The sequence below is a fragment of the Ambystoma mexicanum genome, chromosome 9 (assembly GCF_040938575.1).
Source record: "Ambystoma mexicanum isolate Mex_15411 chromosome 9, UKY_AmexF1_1, whole genome shotgun sequence".
NCBI classification, from domain to species: Eukaryota; Metazoa; Chordata; class Amphibia; order Caudata; family Ambystomatidae; genus Ambystoma; species Ambystoma mexicanum.
Window position 1 is genome coordinate 665494644 of NC_090931.1, and position 20975 is coordinate 665515618.

Below are 20975 nucleotides of genomic sequence, written 5' to 3' on the forward strand. Positions count from 1 at the left end.
TGGACTGCCTACATCCCTTTGGGAGAATCTAACTGTTCTTATAACCTATCAGTCTGTTCTGATCTAACCCAACTTTTCCTTCCTTGAGCAACTCAATATTGCAAAGGTGATACTATATAAATGCTATACTGACCTCAAATGACATCACATCCTAGAGCCGGAACATGTGTAACATATCAATGAATCCGCTTTATTCTTCACTTTTTTAATTGAATCCTACCTTGGGATTAATGTTACAGCAAATTACTGCTTTTTAAAGAATGCTTTAAATATCCTTGTGTATAAAAAATAAGTAATGTATTATAACTAAGTGTATAAGTGTTTACTTGGATACTTGTATTTACTGATTTCATTGCACAGCTCTACAGCGCACATTACCCCTCTTAAGATCAGCTTGGCTGCTCAGTCGCACTACCAACTTATGTAGTACAGGCCTATATTAAAAGGTGGGTTAGCTAATACCAAGAGAAGTCTTGTGTAGTCCCCCCACACCAGTTGGACTGCACTCATTCTTGCCTAACACTAGGCAGGATTGTATTGGGTCACGTAATGCATGCAATGTTTTTAAAGTTGTGATGCTTGCAAGGCCTTTGGCATTTGTTTTAGGTTTGTGAATGTTGTAGGACTAACAAATGCGTCATCCTCGTACCCAGACACCCACATTCCTTTACAAGTATCATGGGGTCCGTTTTGGAGTAAACTCATTGTGATTTCAAGCGTTTATAACTTTACTTACTGTACAAAGTAATCCACTTTGTAGATGTAAATGGTTTAAAATGTTTTACACAAGTTGAGATCTAATAAGCCTAAAAGAGTCAGGTGTCTGCTACAAAGGGTTATTTTAAAGACCTTTGGTGGGCGACTATGCTCTGCGTAAAGTTGGAAAATGACTGTTGTACCACGCACACACTATTTTTTTGAAATGTATTCATGTTTTATCCGTTTGTCCTAATCAAGGACCAGAATACTACAATGTGGCAGATAACATGTAAACAGCCCCTCCGAAGTGTTGCACTTTAAATTTCACATAAATAATTAAATAATTCATTTTTGAATGACCTAAAACATTGACTGAACTTTGGAAGAATAAAAGGTGGTCCCACACGACCACATGGGAATTTGTCTCAACTACAGCAAGTATTAGATGCTGTGTTATTTCATTGGACAATGCTAGGCATCCTGCTTCTGGTGATTGGTGTGCCTTTCAGGTGAATCAATCCCAGATATCAAGCCCAAATATCTGAGGCCGGTGCAAGTTGGGCTTGTCCGGACCTTGGCAGCCTGTGCTCCTTTATGTGGCATGTCTTGTGATAGCTTTGTGCTTTCAAATGCTGTTGATGCCTGTCCTGATCTAGGCTTAACTTCATGCAGTGAGGCCTGATTAATGAGCAATTCCATCTTTGTTTTCAATTGATTTCAGCTGTATTTGCGGACGATAAAAACAACTGTAAGGCTTGAACTAATGTGGTGGAGCTATGTACTGAAATGTGAGGGTGTTGTCCCTTTCCTGTCCAGACGGGAGAAGGGCCCAGGAGCGGAGGGAGTGGGCGGGCGGTTGGGAAGATGCTAAAATTCCTTCACCAGAATCCCATTCTCCTTTCTTTGCCCACACCTGTAAAGGTTCTGCGTCTTCAGTGTTAAGCCTGTCCATCTAGCTCAGCCAGGCTGCTTTTTCTGCATTTCTTTACAGAATAACTGTGGCACCCATTTATTTAGGAGGAGGGTCCGAACAAATATTGCAAGAGCATCTTTGTTTGGGGACTATTTTCTCCCAGTTAAATCAAAGAGAAACATATGGGGGAAAATAGAATCAAAGCAAGGGGCTAGAATCTGAAATGTGCAATACTTTGGTAAAAAACAAAGACCAGAAATTTCAAATTCCGATTTAGTTTCTGAAGCAGGTAAACAATGGCAAAGAAACATGCTAGAAAAGGCAGTAGGAGTTGCTTTAGGACTTGAAACATTTGGGGTCTTCTGCGCCAATTAAGTGGGAACCCACTCGGCTTCATCTCTCATATCAGAAGGTGGTAAGAGAGGGCATCATTGCTGCAGACCCTGGATTCAAACATGCAGTTAGCAAGGTCAGATCTTGTGAAACTCCGAGGACGATAGCTTCAACTGGCGCATGGCTGTGTTTCCACCAACACATTAATCAATACTAGGTTAGCTTTTGCCATCGTCAACCTGGCCTGTAACCCTTTGTAGACACTCTCCGCATTCCTTCAAAAGGTGTATCCCTAACATTTGATTCATACCCATATTAATGTACCTAATTTCTGTATGCTCTTGTACACCACTGCGTTGCTTTAAAGCTAAGTTTGAGCTACCTAAAACCCACCACTTACATAGGGGTGTGTGCAAGCCCAGTGTTTGCTAAATAGAATAACATTTTGTATTAGGTTGCTATATCCTGGTGATATTTCACTCCCTAAACACTATACAGCCTTTGGTAACACCGTTGAACCCATAAGCACATAATGCATTCTGTGGAAGGTTGAAGCCAGAGCGGAAGAATCGTATTGGACATTCCGTAAAGCACTCAAAACTTGGCTGTTCAACTAACACCTCCTCATACACCCTCCCTCCTCACCTGCGCAGATACTCTCTACCACCCAACCTCTGCCTACGGCCCCCGACCCCCACCCCCATCCTTACACCTGCCCCTCCCCTACCCATCCACTGCTTAGCGGCCAACCTACCCGATTGATGCGATTTACTGTGTTCAAAGGTCTAACGTACCGAAACTGATATGACTTATTGTGTTCAAAGCCCAAATGTACCTTGTATGTTTGGTGCGACCCACCACCCTAAGCCTAAGGGCTAAATGTAATTGGTACCCTTTAACTGCGCCGAGATGCCTCCGGGTTTTGTGCACGTTATAAATGCAAAAATAAATAAAGCGTCTCAATTGTGCAACTTCTGGATCCACGCAGCTTGGGCCAAATGAGGTCCACAATGGAAACTACACTTCCATACGTAGTAAAAAAGAAAGCTCAATTTGTATGTTCTTGTAAGGACACGTTGACATTTTCACGAGATGAGCTAACCACGTGCATCTTGCCCATTTTGGTGCTATTTTATGTGCATTGGCTCTTATATCGCCACCTGATGTATAATTGAATTTGTAGGGTAAGTAGGGTGGTATGTGTCGGAGAGGTTGTGAGCTAAAGAATTTGTGCAGCCTATTCTGTGTGTAGTACATGGATCTAAAACATTTAGTATTGGGGACAAAAGGGGGTGAAATTGCTTACTAAAACTTTGTATAGGGGTGAATTGAGTGGGCTAGATTTGTTAGGCCACAGGCCTACGAGTGTACTAATATTGCAGCAGGTGCACAAACACTTCACTGATCATCACCAGTTTCAGAAAGTAATGCAAAATTGAAAGCTGAACAGCAGTACTTCGCGAGGCAGAGCGTGCAGTGTAACAACGCGATGGGCCTTGAAAATAAACGTGAATTGTGCAAAGCAGGAATTTGCAGCATTATTGGGAGGCTGCGTTTTGCAGAATAGTGTCCAAAGATCATTTAAGCCAGGGGTTGGAATATTACACAAGTAGAATCAGAGGGGGCAGGATGGGTGCTGGAAGGTTCTCGCATGTGGTGTGACAGAGGACACCATGAAGAGGCTAGGAAAACGGTAAAGAAAAATGTACAGAGACAAAGGATGAGAGGCAGTTTTTACTGTAGAGAGGTGTAAAAGAGGGAGCAAGGAAGGGTCTTTTTACTGGGAGCTTACTGGTGAGAGAGAGGGGCTGCTCTGAAAGGAGAGGGCTGTCCTGCGTAGCTGTCTCTGGAGGTTTCTTGGCTGGGCTGGAGAGCGGTGTAACTGCAGAGGTTGTCCCTTGAAGGCCGCATTTCGAATCTGGGGCAGTGTCCCGACAGAAACAGACTGAATCGCACTTGGCTGCAAGAAGGGCCTGGTAAGTCAAGGGGGAGACTATCATTCCGAAAAGCAGAGTTCAGTGCGAGTATAAATAGGTCAACAATCAATTAGGACCCCCTTCTGCAGGATATTTTAATTGGCAAGGTGTCCGAGTGGACAGGGAAGGCAGAACCGGTTTAATCCTTCCAGTACCAAAGGATTAACTAAGTAGCCAGAATCCAAATTATTGGCTGGGGGTTTCTTTATTCATGCAGAGTGGGTCAGAATCTCATTCTTGCAATCTCAAACTCAATCTTGCTACTAATCCAACGTTAGGCAAGGGTAGGGGAATAACCAGAGCTGAAACTGTATTCATAGTGTACTGCTTTCATAGCCAAAGAGGGCTAGTTAGGATGTCTCAGGTTATAGGGAAATCATGTTATGCTGACCCAATGTAAAGTGTTTTGATGCAAATTGTGTTTTCTTAAATTCTCATATGTGCTCAATGTAAGATGCTTATTGATGCAGTGTGTTTTTCTGGCTGGTGAAATTGAATATCTATATAAAAGTGCCTAACTCTGGAAACATGCAGTGGTCTTTATTGGGTCTAGATCCGTTTGGGTTGAACCGGAGGTAAATGCGCATCTAGAATGAAATGCACAGTACAAAGTCTGTAGATGCCTAGCTAAGATCCAGTGGTATAAAAACGGTGGCAGAAAGGGGAGTGTCAGGATTTCTCCTGAAGATGTAAACATATGTAACTATTTCACACTGCTTTCTCACAATGGATTCCCTTTGTAAAGCCTAACGTGGCTATCTCGAAGCAATGTACCATCATTTAAGATTTTCTTTTTTGTAACTAGATGTGGTCCCTCCCCTTTATTCCTGAAACAGCAGGTTATTAACTGCCTCAATAAACCCTCGTGTATATGTAAGTGTTATAGAGTTCCTAACAATATATAATCAGGCTGTTGGGCCCCTCCTGTGGCTCCTCCAATTTAAATAAATGGGGAATGCGACTGAGTTGGATCCATGATTTTTAACCACTAATGTAATTAATCCACTCTGCAGTTCTTGTTGCAGACCACTGATTTTTAACCACTAATGTAATTAACCCACTCTGCAGTTCTTGTTGCAGACCACTGTTGTACATTAAGAACTATAGTAAACAAGAAAAAAAGGTCCACTGGCAAAACCATCATTGCACTTCTTTAGCGCCAAAATCTCCTACAAATTCGTAAAGTAAATGGTGTCATACAGCGGTTGCCATTTACTTCCAAGCCAAGTGTCCAGTATGCTAGTTCCAACGAGAGCTGAATTGGAGTGCAAGTCTTTGGGAAAGTGTGCATGGAGGACATAGATGCAGGCAGCAGTGGGAGAGAGGCACTGAGAGCTGGTGAGCGTTCTCATCGAGCATGGGACTTGGGTGCCATCATTGCACCCTGGGTAACGGGAGCAGGGTAACCCTGCATCTTACTTTGTGCGTGCACAATAAGGGAGACGTCTCACCTTGACCATACTCACCAAGCTGCATCAGCCTCACTGATTACAGTATTCCTACTGTGCCACCCCTTTTGACCTTGGGGGATTTGCATATTAGTGCTCCTCAGGAGAGTCACGTGTTCTTCCGGGCTCTTGCCCGTTCTCTCCAGTTATTTTGACTCCTTCTCAACCTGCCTCTGGTCACTCCATCTCCTTCTTGCCTCTGCTACCCATCCTTATTTTAGTGGTTCCCTCAAGCCGGTCCGTTTCTTGCTGGCAGCCTATTTTCTGCTTTCCAAGCTCCATTACCTCCATTCCCCACAGCCTGCCCACACCCCACCTTAATCGCCGGGCGTCCGAACTGCCAGTGGGGCTAATTGTGACCAGTCATACCATCCGCTTCCCTGACCAGTGTCTTGCACTGTCTCTGCATCATTTAAAACCTGAGAAGCAGCGCTGTGGTGCATGAAGCTGATCCTTGTCTGCCATCTGGTAGTAAGACCCCCTCGCCCCCCCTTACCATCAATCAGCGGTCATCAAAATAGCAGTCTGTAACCAATCAAAGAAGCTGCAGAGGACCTCGGGTACATGCCGCATGCGAGAGGTGCCGCTTGACAAATATTTAGAGAACAGGCTGATACTTCTGATATCCGCTCCTCCCCTCACTCAACATATTCTGCATTATTTGTAAAACTAGATTTTTACCCATTGACAGTGAACAAGGCAAACTGGTAGACAGATCACAGTGGGTACTAGGTTTTTATTGCGCTCACTTGAGTATGATCATTTTGGCCATGTTCTATGGGGACATAGGGCATTCTTATCCTTCTTTGGAACTTGATTGGCAAAGATTTTTGGTTGTCTTCCTATCCGTCATCAGTAGACCACTCCCAGATCCTGGCATTTAGAAGAAAGTTGAACTCGAGGGACAGGTTTTCTTCCTTCAACTGAACTACATAACACATCAGAGCTGCAGAATGACAATGTAACACAAAAGCTAATGAAGAACGTTCTATGCGAATCCTGTCAGGTAAAGGACAAATGCTGCGGTTTCCCGAACGAGAAGGCTCTCCTTACCTGGGGGTAACCTGAGTGATGTCCGATGGGTGCAGGATTCTACAGTTTGTGAAAGTGAAGGTAGAATTTGTTGAGGACAGACACTTCCCAGGATTTGAGGCTGTAATAAAGAAGTGAGTTAGAAAAAGGAAAAGAAAATACCCTTGACCCGCATCACTGAAATAGTCTTGCCGATCGCAGGCATACAATTCAGGATCCAGATTCCCTTACGATCCCAGCATGCATACAAACATCCTCCTACAAACAACCCATACAAACAATATTCTGTTTGAGGCCAAGGTATACCATCCGGGGTACCTAGATGCTCTTACGATCAAAAGGTCGTTATTTACATTATATGGAAACAGACAGATTTATAGGTACAATTCTAAACACATTATTAAGGTGTGGTGGCAAACATTCCAAAACGTTAGCAGTACATTTAACTCAAACAAATTTGGTTGTTCTGTCTATAGCTCTCCCTCATTCATGCTCCCGCCACAAGGCAGGCCGAAAACTGTTCTTACCAATGGAAAAACGACTATAGCTATGGGATTTAGAACCCAATGTGCATTCATCAGTTCACACGCTGAGGGTTTCAGGCTTATGCACAAAGTACCTGAAGGTAAACTTGTATTACTTTTATATCACTGGCTTGTCAATTTGTTGCTACAGTTTACATGGAACAGAAATACTGGGAATGTGATGAATGGGCTAAAAGGCTACAAGCGAACAGATTAACCAGGACATCCTGATCAAAAGAAATCATCCCACATGTAATGCTTGCAAAATGAAGGTCCATCTATCATCCCAAGGGATTAGTGATGACAACATGACTGACAAGCTACATATGTTGCCTTGCATTTGGCAGAATCTGCATGAAGTGTCGGGAACTAGGACACTATCCAATGTGTAGGCTTCAGAAAGGCAAGAAACAAATCGAGCTCTAGCCTTGGCCGCCTTATTTCCAGGACAAATACCACTTTGAGTAACATTTTCTAATGGAGAATCTTGTCTTAGCTGAAAATCAAGAAGTTGTTGGGTAATAATTGATGTAGTCACACTGTGTGGGACTACACAACACTTATCTGATGGGTATTAGGTAGCCCACCTTTTGGTATAGCTCTGTACTACACAAGTTGGTACTGTGACTGAGCAGCCAGGCCTATCTCAAGAGGGGTAAATGTGAGCTGGACAAATAAAATCTGTAAACACAAGTAACACACTCAAGGTGTCGTTTATACATAGTTATTTATTTAACATCAATTTTTAACTAAGCGTTATTTAAAATGGCATACTCCTACGTCCCGTCCCCTTTCCTCCATACTTATGGGACATCTCTCCGTCCTGTGGGACGGGACCGGAGCACTTTGTAAAAAGCATCCACATTTTTTTTCAAAAATGTGTCCCTCTCTTTCCTGCGCGGGGCCTGGCACGCGGCCGTAACCCTGCCCACCTTGGCTCCGCCCCACGCATCGCCCATCAGTCCTTTTCTCTGCACGATCGGGGCCGGACGCACTTGCATCCTATGAAGACTTTCTTCCCTTTTTCCCTCTCTGGCTCTCGCTAGCGTTCGTTTACTAGTCTATGTCTTTTAAACTAGATTTTCCAGACTGTTCATCGTGTCACCGTCGCTTCGCGAGGGCGGATCCCCATCCTCTTTGTTTAGAGTGTTTGGGTCCGGAACACCGTTGGGACTCCTGTTTTTACTGCGACTCCCTTTCGGTCCGGGCACTTCAACGTCGGTTGGAGCGGTGGGAGGTGGTGTTCGGACGGACTCCTCCTTCGCATTTTCAGGCGTTCATCGACGAGAAGAAAAAATGCCCGGTAAGTTCTTTACTTTCCAGAGCACCCCGGCCAGGGCATACCTTTCTGGGTTCCTCTTGAGCTGGGAGGGGCGTTGATCGCTCTGTTACCGGGGTTCGCCCTGGAAGTGCCTGTCGGGCCTAATAATTCTACCGGAGTTTTCTCCGAGGGTCTCCATAAGGGGCCTGTGTCCACCGGAGTACGCTCCGAGGCCCCTTTTTGTGGGGGCTGTCTGTAGACCCCGTTCTACTGAGTCGTGGGGTACCGGAGCTTGCTCTGAGGCCGCCCTTTCAGCTTCCCTCAAAGACAAAACCGGGGTGTGCCCCGCGGTCTTGGCTGGGCTTGAGGTTACCGAACGGATGTTCGAGGCCCGTGCCGATATGGCTTCTACAGGGCCTAGGTCCGAGGTCCCTTGTACAACGGCTAAGGATACCAACAGTTCTGAGGGGCCGGGCAAGGCCCTGTCGGTGAAAGCACACCGTTCCCGCTCTTGTGGTGACACCAGATCTGTTGAGGGGGCAAAGAAGAAAGTTTCTTCTTTTACTGGCAGTGCCGAGGCCCTTCCTTCGAAGGCTCAGTTGGCGGTTGGTATGTTGCAGAAACATTTCAGGCCTCATAGTACCGGCTCTGCCGAGGTTCCTTACGTTAAGGCTAAAATTAAGACCCCTGACCCATCGACGGGGACCCCTGCCTCACTTCCTCACGTGCCGCAGTTCCCCTCAGATGAGGGCAAAATGGCGGCCGTTCCCGCCACGACCACGGCGGCCATTTTAGGTACTACCCCTACAACTACGCCATCGGCCCCTGGTGTAGGGTTCGGTCCTTCGGGTGAACCTAAGGTCCCTTGTGCGCATCCTTACCGGCCGGTTTATGATTGGAACGCCCAGATGCCTCTTCCGCACAATGTTTCGTTGCCTGCGGGGGCGGCTCCCTTGATTTATGTGGATTCGTCGGTGGAGGGGCCGGTGTGGCACCCTTCTCCGTTACGTCCCTGGATTTGTCCACCTCATGAGAGGCCTCCTCAGGTTCGGAAACAATCTCCTGAGGATGCTTTTTTCGGTAAATTTCAATCGCTTATGCGCACCGACCCCATGATGGAATATTTCAAAGGGCTTTTCAAGGAGATATGTCCACCCGCGCCTCCGGCTCCACTCGTTCCGCCGGTGGTCCCGCCAGCGCCTCCCTTGCTCGTGGTGCCTCCCCCTACGCTTCCGCCTGTGCCACCATTGTCCCCAGTGGACAAGGCAGGGCCTGACACGGCTCAGCAGGATCCTGACCTGTCAGATGACCCTCAAGGCGATCAGGACAACAAGGACCTTCCCCGCTCTATCAGAGCTGTCCATGACCGGGTGCTGGACATGATGAGTTTTAGAAGTTCCGGTGCCCGAGGCACCTGCTCCGCAGGAGGGCGTGCTTTCTGGGGCGTTCACCTTGTCTCCTTTGGAGCGTACCGGCCTGTTCTTGCAGAAGGACGTTCTGGCCGAGGTCCGAAGAGTTTGGGAAAAGCCACACTCGGGACTTTTTGTCAATAAAAAGATTGACGCGAGGTACAGGCTGCATTCTTCGGAAGAAGTGGCCTCGTCTTGTCCGCTTCTCCCCTCCACAGTGGTGGCTGCGGCTACGTTGCAATCCAGGCCTGCAGCAGCCTCCTCGACGGCTACTCAGGTCTTGGGAAAGGAGAACAAGCTCCTGGACTCCCTAGGGAGGAAAATCTTTGCCAATTCAGCCTTGCAGCTCAGGCAGGCCAATGCAGATTTGATTTTGGAGGGAGCTAACATGCGGATGTGGATAGGCCTGTCTGAGTTTGAGGAGCACATTCCGGTCCAGAAGTTGGAGGATTTCATAGGAGGCCTTTCCGATGCCAGGGTCTTGGCCCAGGATCTCCTGGAGGCTGCGGCTCATCACGTAGACACCTCGGCTCGGGGTCTGATGCTTGGGGTTGATAACTTGCGGCAAGCGTGGCTGCATGCCACTAAGTTCTCGAAGGAGGTGCAAGACAAGGTTCTGGACCTTCCATTTGATGGTAAGGAGCTTTTTCACTCTTCTACTGATGTAGAGCTCACCAAAACCAACTCAGACGGCTAAATCATTGTCTGTTCTGGTTAAAGCTCCCTTCAAGTCTCAAAGGCCGTTGTCGCAAGGTCGATCTTCCTCTGGTTTTAGGGGCTTCCTCGACCGCAAATCTCGCAGAGTGGATACTCCTGCGGGGAATAACCACCGTAGACAACAGCGTACGCGGTTTTTCTCCCGCTCCTCAGCCTCCTCATCAGGTTCAGGTGGCACTACCACCGATAAGCCTGCCAAATGAGGGTTTTCCCGCGCTCGCACGAGACCCCGGTGGGAGGACGCATTGCGTCTCATTGGGAGGCTTGGCAGGCCATCACAAAAGACAGATGGGTCTTGTCAGTCGCTCGAGCGGGCTTCCGCTTACCTTTACCCCCTACCCCACCCCTCAACCCTCCTTTTCAGCTGTCGGGCTCACCCTCACTCAAGGCCGAGGTTCAGAAACTTCTGCACCTCAGAGCTGTGGAATCCGTTCCCCTTGGGGAGCGAGGGGAGGGCTTCTACTCCCGGCTGTTTACGGTGCCCAAACCCAACCAGGCTGGCCTGCGCACCATCCTAGATCTTTCCAAGTTCAATCTTTTCCTACCCCAAGAGAAATTCACGATGATCACGCCCGGCCAGATTGGCTCAGCGTGGTGGATCTTCAGGATGCGTACATGCATATCCTGATTTGTGATCCACACAGGAGATACCTTCGCTTCTCTTTGGGAGAAGAACACTTCCAGTTTCAGGTGCTTCCTTTTGGCCTCAGTTCGGCGCCGCGTGTCTTCACGAAGATGATGTTGGTGATTGCGGCCCATCTTCGTCTCCAGGGTATCCATGTGTATCCCTATTTGGACGACTGGCTCCTACGCAGCCCTTGGCCGTTGGCAGCAGCGGAAAACCTCCAGTCTCTCCTTCTGCTCCTGTTCCATCTTGGGCTGTCGGTGAACTGCTGGAAATCCTCCATGACGGTCTCACAGGACCCGACTTTCCTGGGTTTTCGTTGGAACACGATCGACTGCAGAGTGTATCTGACCGGGGACAGAATGGTGGATCTGTTGGCCACGTGTCAGATGTTTGCGCAGTCGGAGAGCATGTCGGCCTGGTGGTTCCAGAGGCTTCTGGGCCTTATGGCCTTGTGTGTACTGGCTCTTCCTCGTCTCAAAATGAGATGGACCCAGATGGCTCTTCGGAGTTCCTGGCGTCAGGCTGTGGAGCCGGATTCCAAGCGGATAATGATTCTGGATCTCATGAGAGTGGACCTGGACTGGTGGTCATCTCTCAGCAACCTGTCAGTGGGGGCGGGGTTCCAGGACCCAACCCCCATGGTGACGATCACGACAGACTCCTCCCTTTTGGGGTGGGGTGCGACGTTAGATCTTCTTCAGGTCTCGGACCTCTGGTCACCTCAGGACAAGCTCCTGCACATAAATCATTTGGAGCTTCTGGCGATTTTTCTGGCGCTCAGACCTCTCATTGTCAACAAGGTGGTCTGCATAAGAACGGACAGTGTGGTATCAATGTTTTACAAAAACAAGCAAGGGGGAACGAAGTCTCCCCCTCTTGTGGACCTGTCCATCCAGATTTGGGAGTGGGCCGTGCGTCATGGGGTCTGGCTGCTTGCAGTGCACATTCCGGGCCAGCTGAATGTCACTGCGGATGCCCTCAGCCGGCGGACAGTGGTCAGCTACGAGTGGGAGTTGAAGGCGGAGATCCTCTCATGGATTTTCTCGCATTGGGGCACACCGGAGGTGGACCTCTTCGCCACGGCGGTAAACAAGAAGCTTCCTCAGTACGCCTCCAGAGGGGGTCTTGGGGCCTCCTCTTTGGGGGATGCACTCGAGATTGCATGGCACAACATGAGAGCTTACGCCTTCCCGCCTCTTCCCCTGGTTCATCGAGCAATTTGGAAGTTGGAGAGCTCTGTCGACTGTTCTCTTCTACTGATTGCTCCGTGGTGGCTGGCCAGGTTTTGGTTCTCATAACTTCAACACCTGTCGGTGTGTCCGCCGATCAGGTTACCAGTAACTCCCGATCTTCTTCAACAAGGGGAACAGCAGATGTGGCACCCCTCCCCACAATCGCTCAACTTGGCGGCATGGTGCCTGAGTTCACGTCTCTAGAGCATTTGGGTTTGTCTGCGGATAACATGCGCATTATCCAGGCAGCCAGGAAACCCTCGACCAGATCCCAATACAAGAGTAAATGGCTCAGGTTCTGTCATTGGTGTTTGGAGAAAGAATTGGACCCGAGGGTGGCAACGATTGACACGGTGCTGTCCTTCGTATCCTCCCTAGCAGAGTCAGGGGTTCATGTTCTGTCTTGCAGGACTTATCTCTTGGTGATTTCTGCTTACCTCTCTACAGACCGGTGTTCTTATTCTTTAACTAACCCAGTGGTGAAGAGACATTTTGCTGGCTTGACACGCATCTACCCTCCGGTTCGTAGTCCGCACCCGCCTTGGGACCTAAATGTAGTCCTGACGGCGCTGTGCCATAAACCCTTTCAGCCAATGGCTACGGTTGACCTCAAGTACGTGTCCTGGAAAGTGTCCTTTCTGGTAGCCGTTACGTCAGCGAGGAGAGTGAGTGAGCTCCAGGCATTGTCGGTGGAGCATCCTTTCTTGGTCTTTCACAAGGACAAGGTAGTCCTTCGGACGAACCCAGCTTTCCTACCAAAGGTAGTGACCGAATTCCATCTGAATCAGTCGATTTCCCTTCCGGTCTTTTTTCCGAACCCTGCCTCGGAGGCGGAAAGGGTTCTACACTGCCTGGTGTCCGAAGAGCTCTTAAGTTCTACCTGGACAGGACTTTCAAGCTTCGGAGCTCTTCCCAACTGTTTGTGACCTTCGGTAAGCCTCAGGGCAGGCCGGCGTCTAAGGCATCTATTTCCAGATGGATTACCGCCTGTATCACAGAATCTTTCACCGTCCAAAAGCTGAAACCTCCTAAAAGGTATCCATGCACACCAGGTGCGAGGCAAGGCAGCCGTGGTTGCTTTTCAGAAGTATGTTCCCTGGGAGTCCATCGCTAAAGCGGCTACTTGGGTCTCCCCATCTGCTTTCTGTAAGCACTAATGCCTCGATATGAGCTCTAGAGCTGACGCTCAGTTCGGCCAGGCTGTGCTGAAGAACCTGTTTCAGTAAGGGGTATTTCCATCCACCCATAGTTCCTGCAAGGAGTGCTTGGGAATCTCCCATAAGTATGGAGGAAAGGGGACGGGACATATGAGTATTACCAGGTTACTCACCGTAGTGACCACCTTACTCCCAGTCCATAGTCCCCTTTCCTCCATCCGGCTGCTCGTCGTCCCCTCTAATAAGCTTCCTGTTATTGCTAAGGGGTCTTTGACCCTGCGATAGAAAAGGACTGATGGGCGATGCGCGGGGCGGAGCCAAGATGGGCGGGGTTACGGCCGCATGCCGGGCCCCGCGCAGGAAAGCGAGGAGGGACACATTTCTGAAAAAAATGTGGATGCTTTTTACAAAGTGCTCCGGTCCCGTCCCACAGGACGGAGAGATGTCCCATAAGTATGGAGGAAAGGGGACTATGGACTAGGAGTAAGGTGGTCACTACGGTGAGTAACCTGGTAAATTCATGGAACACTGTAAATGCACTTTAAAATCACTTTTCAGAGTCAGAACAAGTTAGTGGATACTCTTTGGATATGCTTCTTACTCAATTCCTACACCCTGACGTGACTTCATTCACAAGGACAGTAATGGCATTTATATATCACACTAGTCACTAGTTATACTTTGCAGATTCTGAGGTTGCAGAAAGGAAAGGTTTTACGGAAGGAAAAGGTTAAACAGGTTCTCAGTAAACGTGAGGACAACTAAATCTTCCAATGAAATCTAGACAAGCCTTTCCCAGCAGTAACAGTCTACAACAGGTTACCACCTATGAGGGACAAACAATATCAAAGTCAATGGACTTGAAGAGTCTTCAAGGAGCCAGGATAGCCAAAGTTATTTGGAACACAGTTTATGGAGCCGAGGCATTTCTTAGATCAGAACCAGTATTGCACAACTTTAGAGAATTTGTAGAAAATCACTTGTAGGGTCACAAGCAGTTAAGCCTGCGAGAACAGAGTTGAGATGAACTCTAAAAGTAAGCTAATGCAGATCCTAACTGAGAAAAGCACAGCTAAAAAGACAATGAGGTATGTACCCCAAGTCTAAAAAGTACCTCTGGTTTGAAGAAGAGTGGTCCAGCTGAATTCTGTCTTGCTACAGCGGTGCAGAGCCTTGTTCCTGAGCCTCAGTCATGGGGACAAGGAGGACTGTTAGGGAGAATTCTCATAAATGTGCTAATTCCCCTCCACGAGAGACCCCCAGCAACTTTGCTGGATTTTGAGGAGGACTTCATTTTTTCCCTGGAGAGAGTGTAAACCTTTTTCCCCACTCTCTCCTGTATTTTGAATGTGTTTTACTCTTGTGCTGTTTAATTATGGAGTTTTAGACTACTCCATAGGCATCATCTTTTCATGTGTCACACAGCACCCTCAGTGCAGTGACACAGGTAAGCCGTTTAGGCTGTCCCAAGGTTTAAATATCTTCTCTGGGATAAACTACTGTTTACCAGAGAAAGTAAAGTGAAATGGACTACTAGTCTTTTCAAATTCCTAGACCAGTACACACTATCTTACAATAGAGTGCTGGAGGGGTTACCTAGTATCCCCTAGGTCTAGAAACTCATGTAGCAGTCAAATGCTACTCTCTCCTCTCGAAATGGCTTGTGGCAGTGATTTTGCAACAAACTACCATGATTTTTCACAACCGCGAACACCGGCAGCGTCAAATCGCAGGAGCCATGTTTTTCAAGATGGCATCTGAGCCTCATTTGTTTAAACGGGTCCCGGTCTTTTTTCGCCATTTCTTTTTGGAAAGGTCCTTCTAGAGTTTGTCTCTGTGTGCCAAACCAGGTTTGGTCGCTTTGTTCCTACGCCTTTGGCGGGCTTCAGGACCGCCTCTGGCGCCCAAGTGTCGGGGGTGGGCAGGAAGTGAGGGAGGTGCCCGAAACTACCTGTGCTTAGTCTGGCATGATTGACTGGCTGACTGTCTGGAAAGGACAGCCACCCTGCTGGGAGAGTGGCAACTAGGCTGAAATAAATGGGAGAAAACTGTTTAAAAGGTGAGTCTCTTGGCTTGGAAGGCAGAGTTGACCACTGGAACGAACCGAAGACGAGCTGGAAGAGGACGGCTGCGGCAACTCCTGGACAGTTGGTTTGCCCGGTGATGCCCTGCTGCAGGTCTGAATTGCCAAGTTCATCTCGACAGAGAAGCACTTCAAGGACGACTACTCCCTTTGAGTTGGTGGGACCAATCAACTCGTAAGCCACCTGGATACCATTTTTGGAGCCGGTTCCATTTTCCTCAGAGTGCTGCAGGAAACCAAATAGCCAGGGAGAAGGACACCAGTTTGTGTGCTTGAGAACAGCTACCGGAATCGAAGATTTGCCTTTGCCAGCTTTTTGACTAGTCCCAGTGCAGTGCAGTCCCGTCTCTCCCCCCCACCCCCCCAACGTCCTCCCTCTGGTCCCCAGGACTGAGGCTCAGGAATAGCGAGATCTGCAGGAACAGACGTCTTCAGCTTCATCTTTTTCTTCAGTGTAAGGTATTGTGAAAACCCAATCGAGAGAACTTACCTCTCACTGCGAAAGTATGTGAAACTTTGGCAACTTGCAGGCCTAGGCATCTTATGACCCGAAATATGAATCTTTCTTTATTAACTACTCCTGAGAACTTTGGCAAAGACTTTTCCGTTTCACTTCCAGAACTGCTTCATCCTATACAAGACTTTAGCCCATTGACTTTGGCCTAACCTATTGCATTGAATCAACGCCTCTGGTGAACGTAAACAATTTGCGCTGTTTTAGAGTAACTGTAATATTTGTTTTATTAGCTTATGCCTTTTTGCTCCTACTTCAAATGCTCTGAATGCCATTTTGCTCCTCTTTCAAAGTAGTTTAGATGCCTCAGAACCTGATTTTGTGAAGTACAGAAGTATATTTGTGTGATATAGATTGCCTCCCTTCTAGTGAATGTTTTATAAATGACTGAAATTAATAAGTGTTTTACCAAGAAAACTTGAATATAAGAATCTATTTGAATACTTGTAATTATAGACCTCTGCTTTGCCTAACAAGGACGTCTGGAGGGCTACTGCGGCAGTACTTGGGAGGTCGTCGGCAGCTACGGGCTCTTTTCGGCTCAGTGGCACTTTGCGGTTTCAGCGCTTAGCAAACAGCACTGTTGTGGATCTAGGATACTGGTTGGGCTTCCTTCGATCATTAGGTCCTGCACTCTGGTGAGGGGACTTGAGATCTGGTCGTCCTGCTATAGAGGGTCCTTAGGAGACTCCTGGCGCTTCTAGCAGGATTTCAGATGTTGCACTCTACTACGGATTATTCGACCTCTGGCACTCTGTTCTTGCAGCAGCGAAGAAGTACAGCCAGTCGGGAAAGACGGACCAGTGGAGTTAGTCTTGGGGTTAGTTGGCCCCACTAACCCAAGGGAAGAAGTCGTCCCTTCTGGAGCTTCTGTCAAATTGAAAAAAGGAGTTTCAGCACAGCAGCAGGGCTTCACCAGGCAATTCAAAGGTCCAGGAGGATGCAGCAAGCTTTGTTCACGGTTTCATCGTCCGGTGTTTCTCCCAGTGGTCGACTCTGCTTCTTGTCCCAAAACCCTCACCTTTTAAGTAGGTTTCTCCCATTCATGCACAGCCTAGGCTGTCAATCACACAGCAGGGTGCTGCCCTGAAAGGACAGCAGGCCAGTGCCAATCAGGACTGGTTGCATTCAGGCATTCCTAGAGTGAAAGGACAGGGGAGTTTTCAGACCCTCCCTCACATCCTGTCCTTCCAGACACAGTGGAGCCAGAGGCGGGCTTCAGGGCTGAAGCCCGCCAAAGGCAAGACAAACAAAGGGGTTGAATCTGTTTCGACGCCGAGTAAAACCCAAGAAAGACCTCACAAACAGAAAAGGGCGAAAAAAGAAGTCGGGCCATTTTGACAAAATGATCACCCATGGGTGCTGTTCTGCGGTAGAAAAGCACAATGGTAGGAAAAATTAAACCACTGCCACCAGCCATTTAAAGTAGTGAGGGTAATACAAATGTTACATGAGAAAGTAGAATAAGGGGCTAGTAGGTAAACCCCCCCCCTCCCCCAGCACTCCACATAAGATGGTGTGTGCTGGACCTACAAAGAGAAAAGACAAGTAAAGTCAATTTCACTTTACTATTCTTGGGAACGGTAGTTCACACAAGAAAAAAGGTATTTAAACCGTATGAGAAATCTACAGGATTTCTCAGTGAGACTGCACTGTAGGTGCTCTGTGTCACCATCCAAAAAGCAGATGCCTATGGAGTTTGTCAGACTCCCAAAAAACATTGAAAACACATAATCCAAATCAGGTCAAAACACTTGAGTGAGAAAAAGGCCTCACTCACTCCAGGGTTAAAATTAAAAAGTCCTAAAGCCCAGCAAAAGAGCTGGGGGTCTCTAAGGTTGAAGGGAATTAGCACAGAAATGAGAATTCTCCCCAACACAAATAAAAACAGCATGAAAGATGTTACAGAATTCCTTCGGGATAGAGCTGGCAACTCCCTAATGCTCCTGTCCAAAGTGACTAAACACAACTCCTGTGGGGGAACAGTTGTAGATCTAGCCGATTGTTACTCCTCCAAAGCCCATTCTCATACTTCAGTGGACGTAGTGATACCCGATTTGTTGGTATAATATAGGCTACAACATTATCCATGAGAACCAGGATCCTGGCCTGCTGAATAACTGGCAGAAACACCTGAAGGACAAGACATGTTCTCAACTCAAGTAAGTTGATGGGCTTCTGCGCATCCTCCGCTACCCATACGTCAGGTAGTTCAAGATCAACTGTAGGGCGACAATGTTGCTGTCAGCCTGAGCTGGAGCAGCGACTTCTAAAACGGGGCTCCCACAGGGGGGTGTCAATCCAGGATCAGAACACGCTTGTCCTGGTGATCCAGACACTGGAGCTGAGTATAGCACATGTGAAGCCTGGCCAGGAGCACTGCCACAACACCTAAAAGCCGCTGTGACCCCCAAGGCCAAAGTCTCCTTGTGACGCAAACAGGGAGATTGTAAAACATCGATCAATCACTTCTTTGTGGGAGACATCTGAGCTACCAATGAATCACAGATGAACAAGATGAATTTTATTCTCAAGGGCAAAAAGTGGATATTAGGATGTTGACTGACAGACCCAGTCTGGATAATGGGTCCAGAAAGTATTGTAGATTTGTTGCCGGCAAGCCAAGAGAATGCACCCTGCTCAGTTAGGTTTGTAAGGGTAAAGATATATGCATTAAAGGTGAAGAAATGTAGCCCCTGTGGAAAATGGCTTTGTAAAGACTAATGAAGTGGAGCGGGGGCCGAATGGCAAAACCTGGTTCTGAAAAGGGAAAAACAATGGTATGGCCTGTGAAGAGGCCCCATAGGTACATCCTAATAATAAGTGTCTTTTCAATCCACAGCTACTATGCAATCGGTTTATAGTCATAATGTCGAAAAAAAAATGTCGACAGACAAAAATTTCGAAAAAAAATGTCGAAAATAATAATGTCGACATCCTATACTTATAATGTAAAAAGTCATTTTTTCGAAAAAAAAATGTCGACTTTTTTTTGTTGACATTATGACTATAAACCCTTAAAACTATCAACACCTCACCCAACACCCCCCTGCCACCCCCCCCACACCCCCCAACCACCCTTTCACCCCTCATACTCAACACATACCAATTATTTATTTATTTATTTATTCAATAAATAAATAACCTAAAAAAGGATCATTTACTATGGGGGGGGGGGTCCCCCCCAACCCCCCTCACCCAACACCCCCCTGCCACCCCCCCAACCACCCTTTCACCCCTCATACTCAACACATACCAATTATTTATTTATTTATTTATTCAATAAATAAATAACCTAAAAAAGGATCATTTACTATGGGGGGGTCCCCCCCCAACCCCCCTCACCCAACACCCCCCTGCCACCCCCCCCACACCCCCCCAACCACCCTTTCACCCCTCATACTCAACACATAACAATTATATATTTATTTATTTAGTCAATAATTAAATAAATAAAAATAGTATTTACTATGGGGGGTCCCCCCCCAACCCCCCCTCACCCAACACCCCCCTGCCACCCCCCCAACCACCCCTCATACTCAACACATCATATATATATATTTATTTATTTATTCATACAATAAATTAAATTTCGAAAAAATATCGAAAAATGTCGACATTTTTGTTTGTCGACATTATTGTTTTTCGACATTAATTTGTCGACATTTTGACTGTCGACATTATTGATGTCGACATTATGACTGCACACCATGCAATCACCTGGCTGTCAAGCGAAGTGGACAAATGCCTGCTTTAACTGCCTGAATTTGTCTCGGGGGTAGGTAAAGAATGAATGAGGAATGGTCCAACACTGTCGGAAGGGTCGCCTTGTTTATTTGGGGAATGGTGAAAAACTTGAAAAACCCTGCACCCAGCCACCCGCTGCAATCTCAGAGCTTGGAGCAACCCTGACTGCTCTCATTTGAAGTGATTTATGGCTTTTCCCTCAGAGCTTCTGACCCCCACTTTAAGGGGAGGAAAGAGGGCATGAAGGAACGGGAAGGCGTGACCCCCCCTGTCCACCATCGACAACAACCTTGGGTCAGCAGAGAACCGTCTAGCCATAAGGTGGGAACGAGGAGGGCTATCGGTCTGTACACTCCCGTTATTTGGAAGACGCTGGGGTTGGCTGGTCAAAGAATGTCCTGGTGGAGGGACGAGACAGCTTCTCCTCGGAGCACTGGGATATCAGTCCTGCCTGCTAAGGCAATCATTAAAATCCATTAAAGCCCCTGTAAACGTTTTTTTTTTTTTGCAGTAAAGGGCTGCTTGGTTGGAGAGGCCAAAGAGTTAGCCGTTTGCGCACTAGCGTTTTTCTTAAGTTCCTCATCGGTATCGAGGATGGATTAGCTCTACTCTGTTGACTAAAATTCAAGGATGTGATCCTGCACATCAGTTTGAAATGTGGTAGTCTGCAACAAGACTTGCATTCTCAGAGCTCCTTATGGCCATACCCCCAGCTGCCATGTCCAAGTGATGGTAAACTGATTCCACCATGTCCTGCTAAGCCTGAGCAAAACCCTGCAGGCAACACTGTCACAATCACCCAATTTCTGCTAAAATGTGAGGTTGGCTGCAGCCATGGCCGCTTCTGCGTTTGGCTGAGAGAGTGAGATGGAGCATTGTATTCTGGCCCACGGTGTGAAAAAAATGGTCATCACGTCTGCTGGGAAGATTTTTGCATAACCATGAGTTAAATGAAACCGCTCCACAACAGGCAGTTTTGGTACAGCAGTCAGGTTTAAGGGAACTCTAATCTCCACAAATTCACCATTCCCAGGCCCAGAGGCAAGTTAGAATGTCGAAGATTCCTGAAAAAAGGATTCAGGAACCCTGAGACAATCCAGTGTATATGGCTTTTACGGATGCGATTTACAGATTTGAACATCCGGGGACTTTAACAGCTGAGCAACAACGACACAGACAGCAGAAAACAATATGCAGCCTTCTCTGGAGAGTTACCCATCAGCCACAATTGAAAGAAACAAGGGTTGCTTCAGAATTACCAGGGTACCTGGCAAAGCGGCAACACCCAATTTGATAAAAATC

At 47.4% G+C, this 20975-nt stretch overlaps 1 protein-coding gene across 6 annotated transcripts in view; it reads right to left on the reverse strand.

The window, feature by feature from the left end:
* The window catches only part of TRAK2 (trafficking kinesin protein 2), a 522775-nt gene that overhangs the window by 21069 nt on the left and 480731 nt on the right, over positions 1-20975 (reverse strand). For 5 of the 6 annotated variants that reach the window (XM_069615471.1, XM_069615472.1, XM_069615469.1 and 2 more), the window contains one exon: positions 6423-6522. In XM_069615471.1, the coding sequence (XP_069471572.1) occupies positions 6423-6522 (100 nt within the window). Of the gene's footprint in view, positions 1-6085; positions 6316-6422; positions 6523-20975 lie in introns of those variants that run through there. The other variant, XM_069615474.1, reaches the window with a different exon arrangement.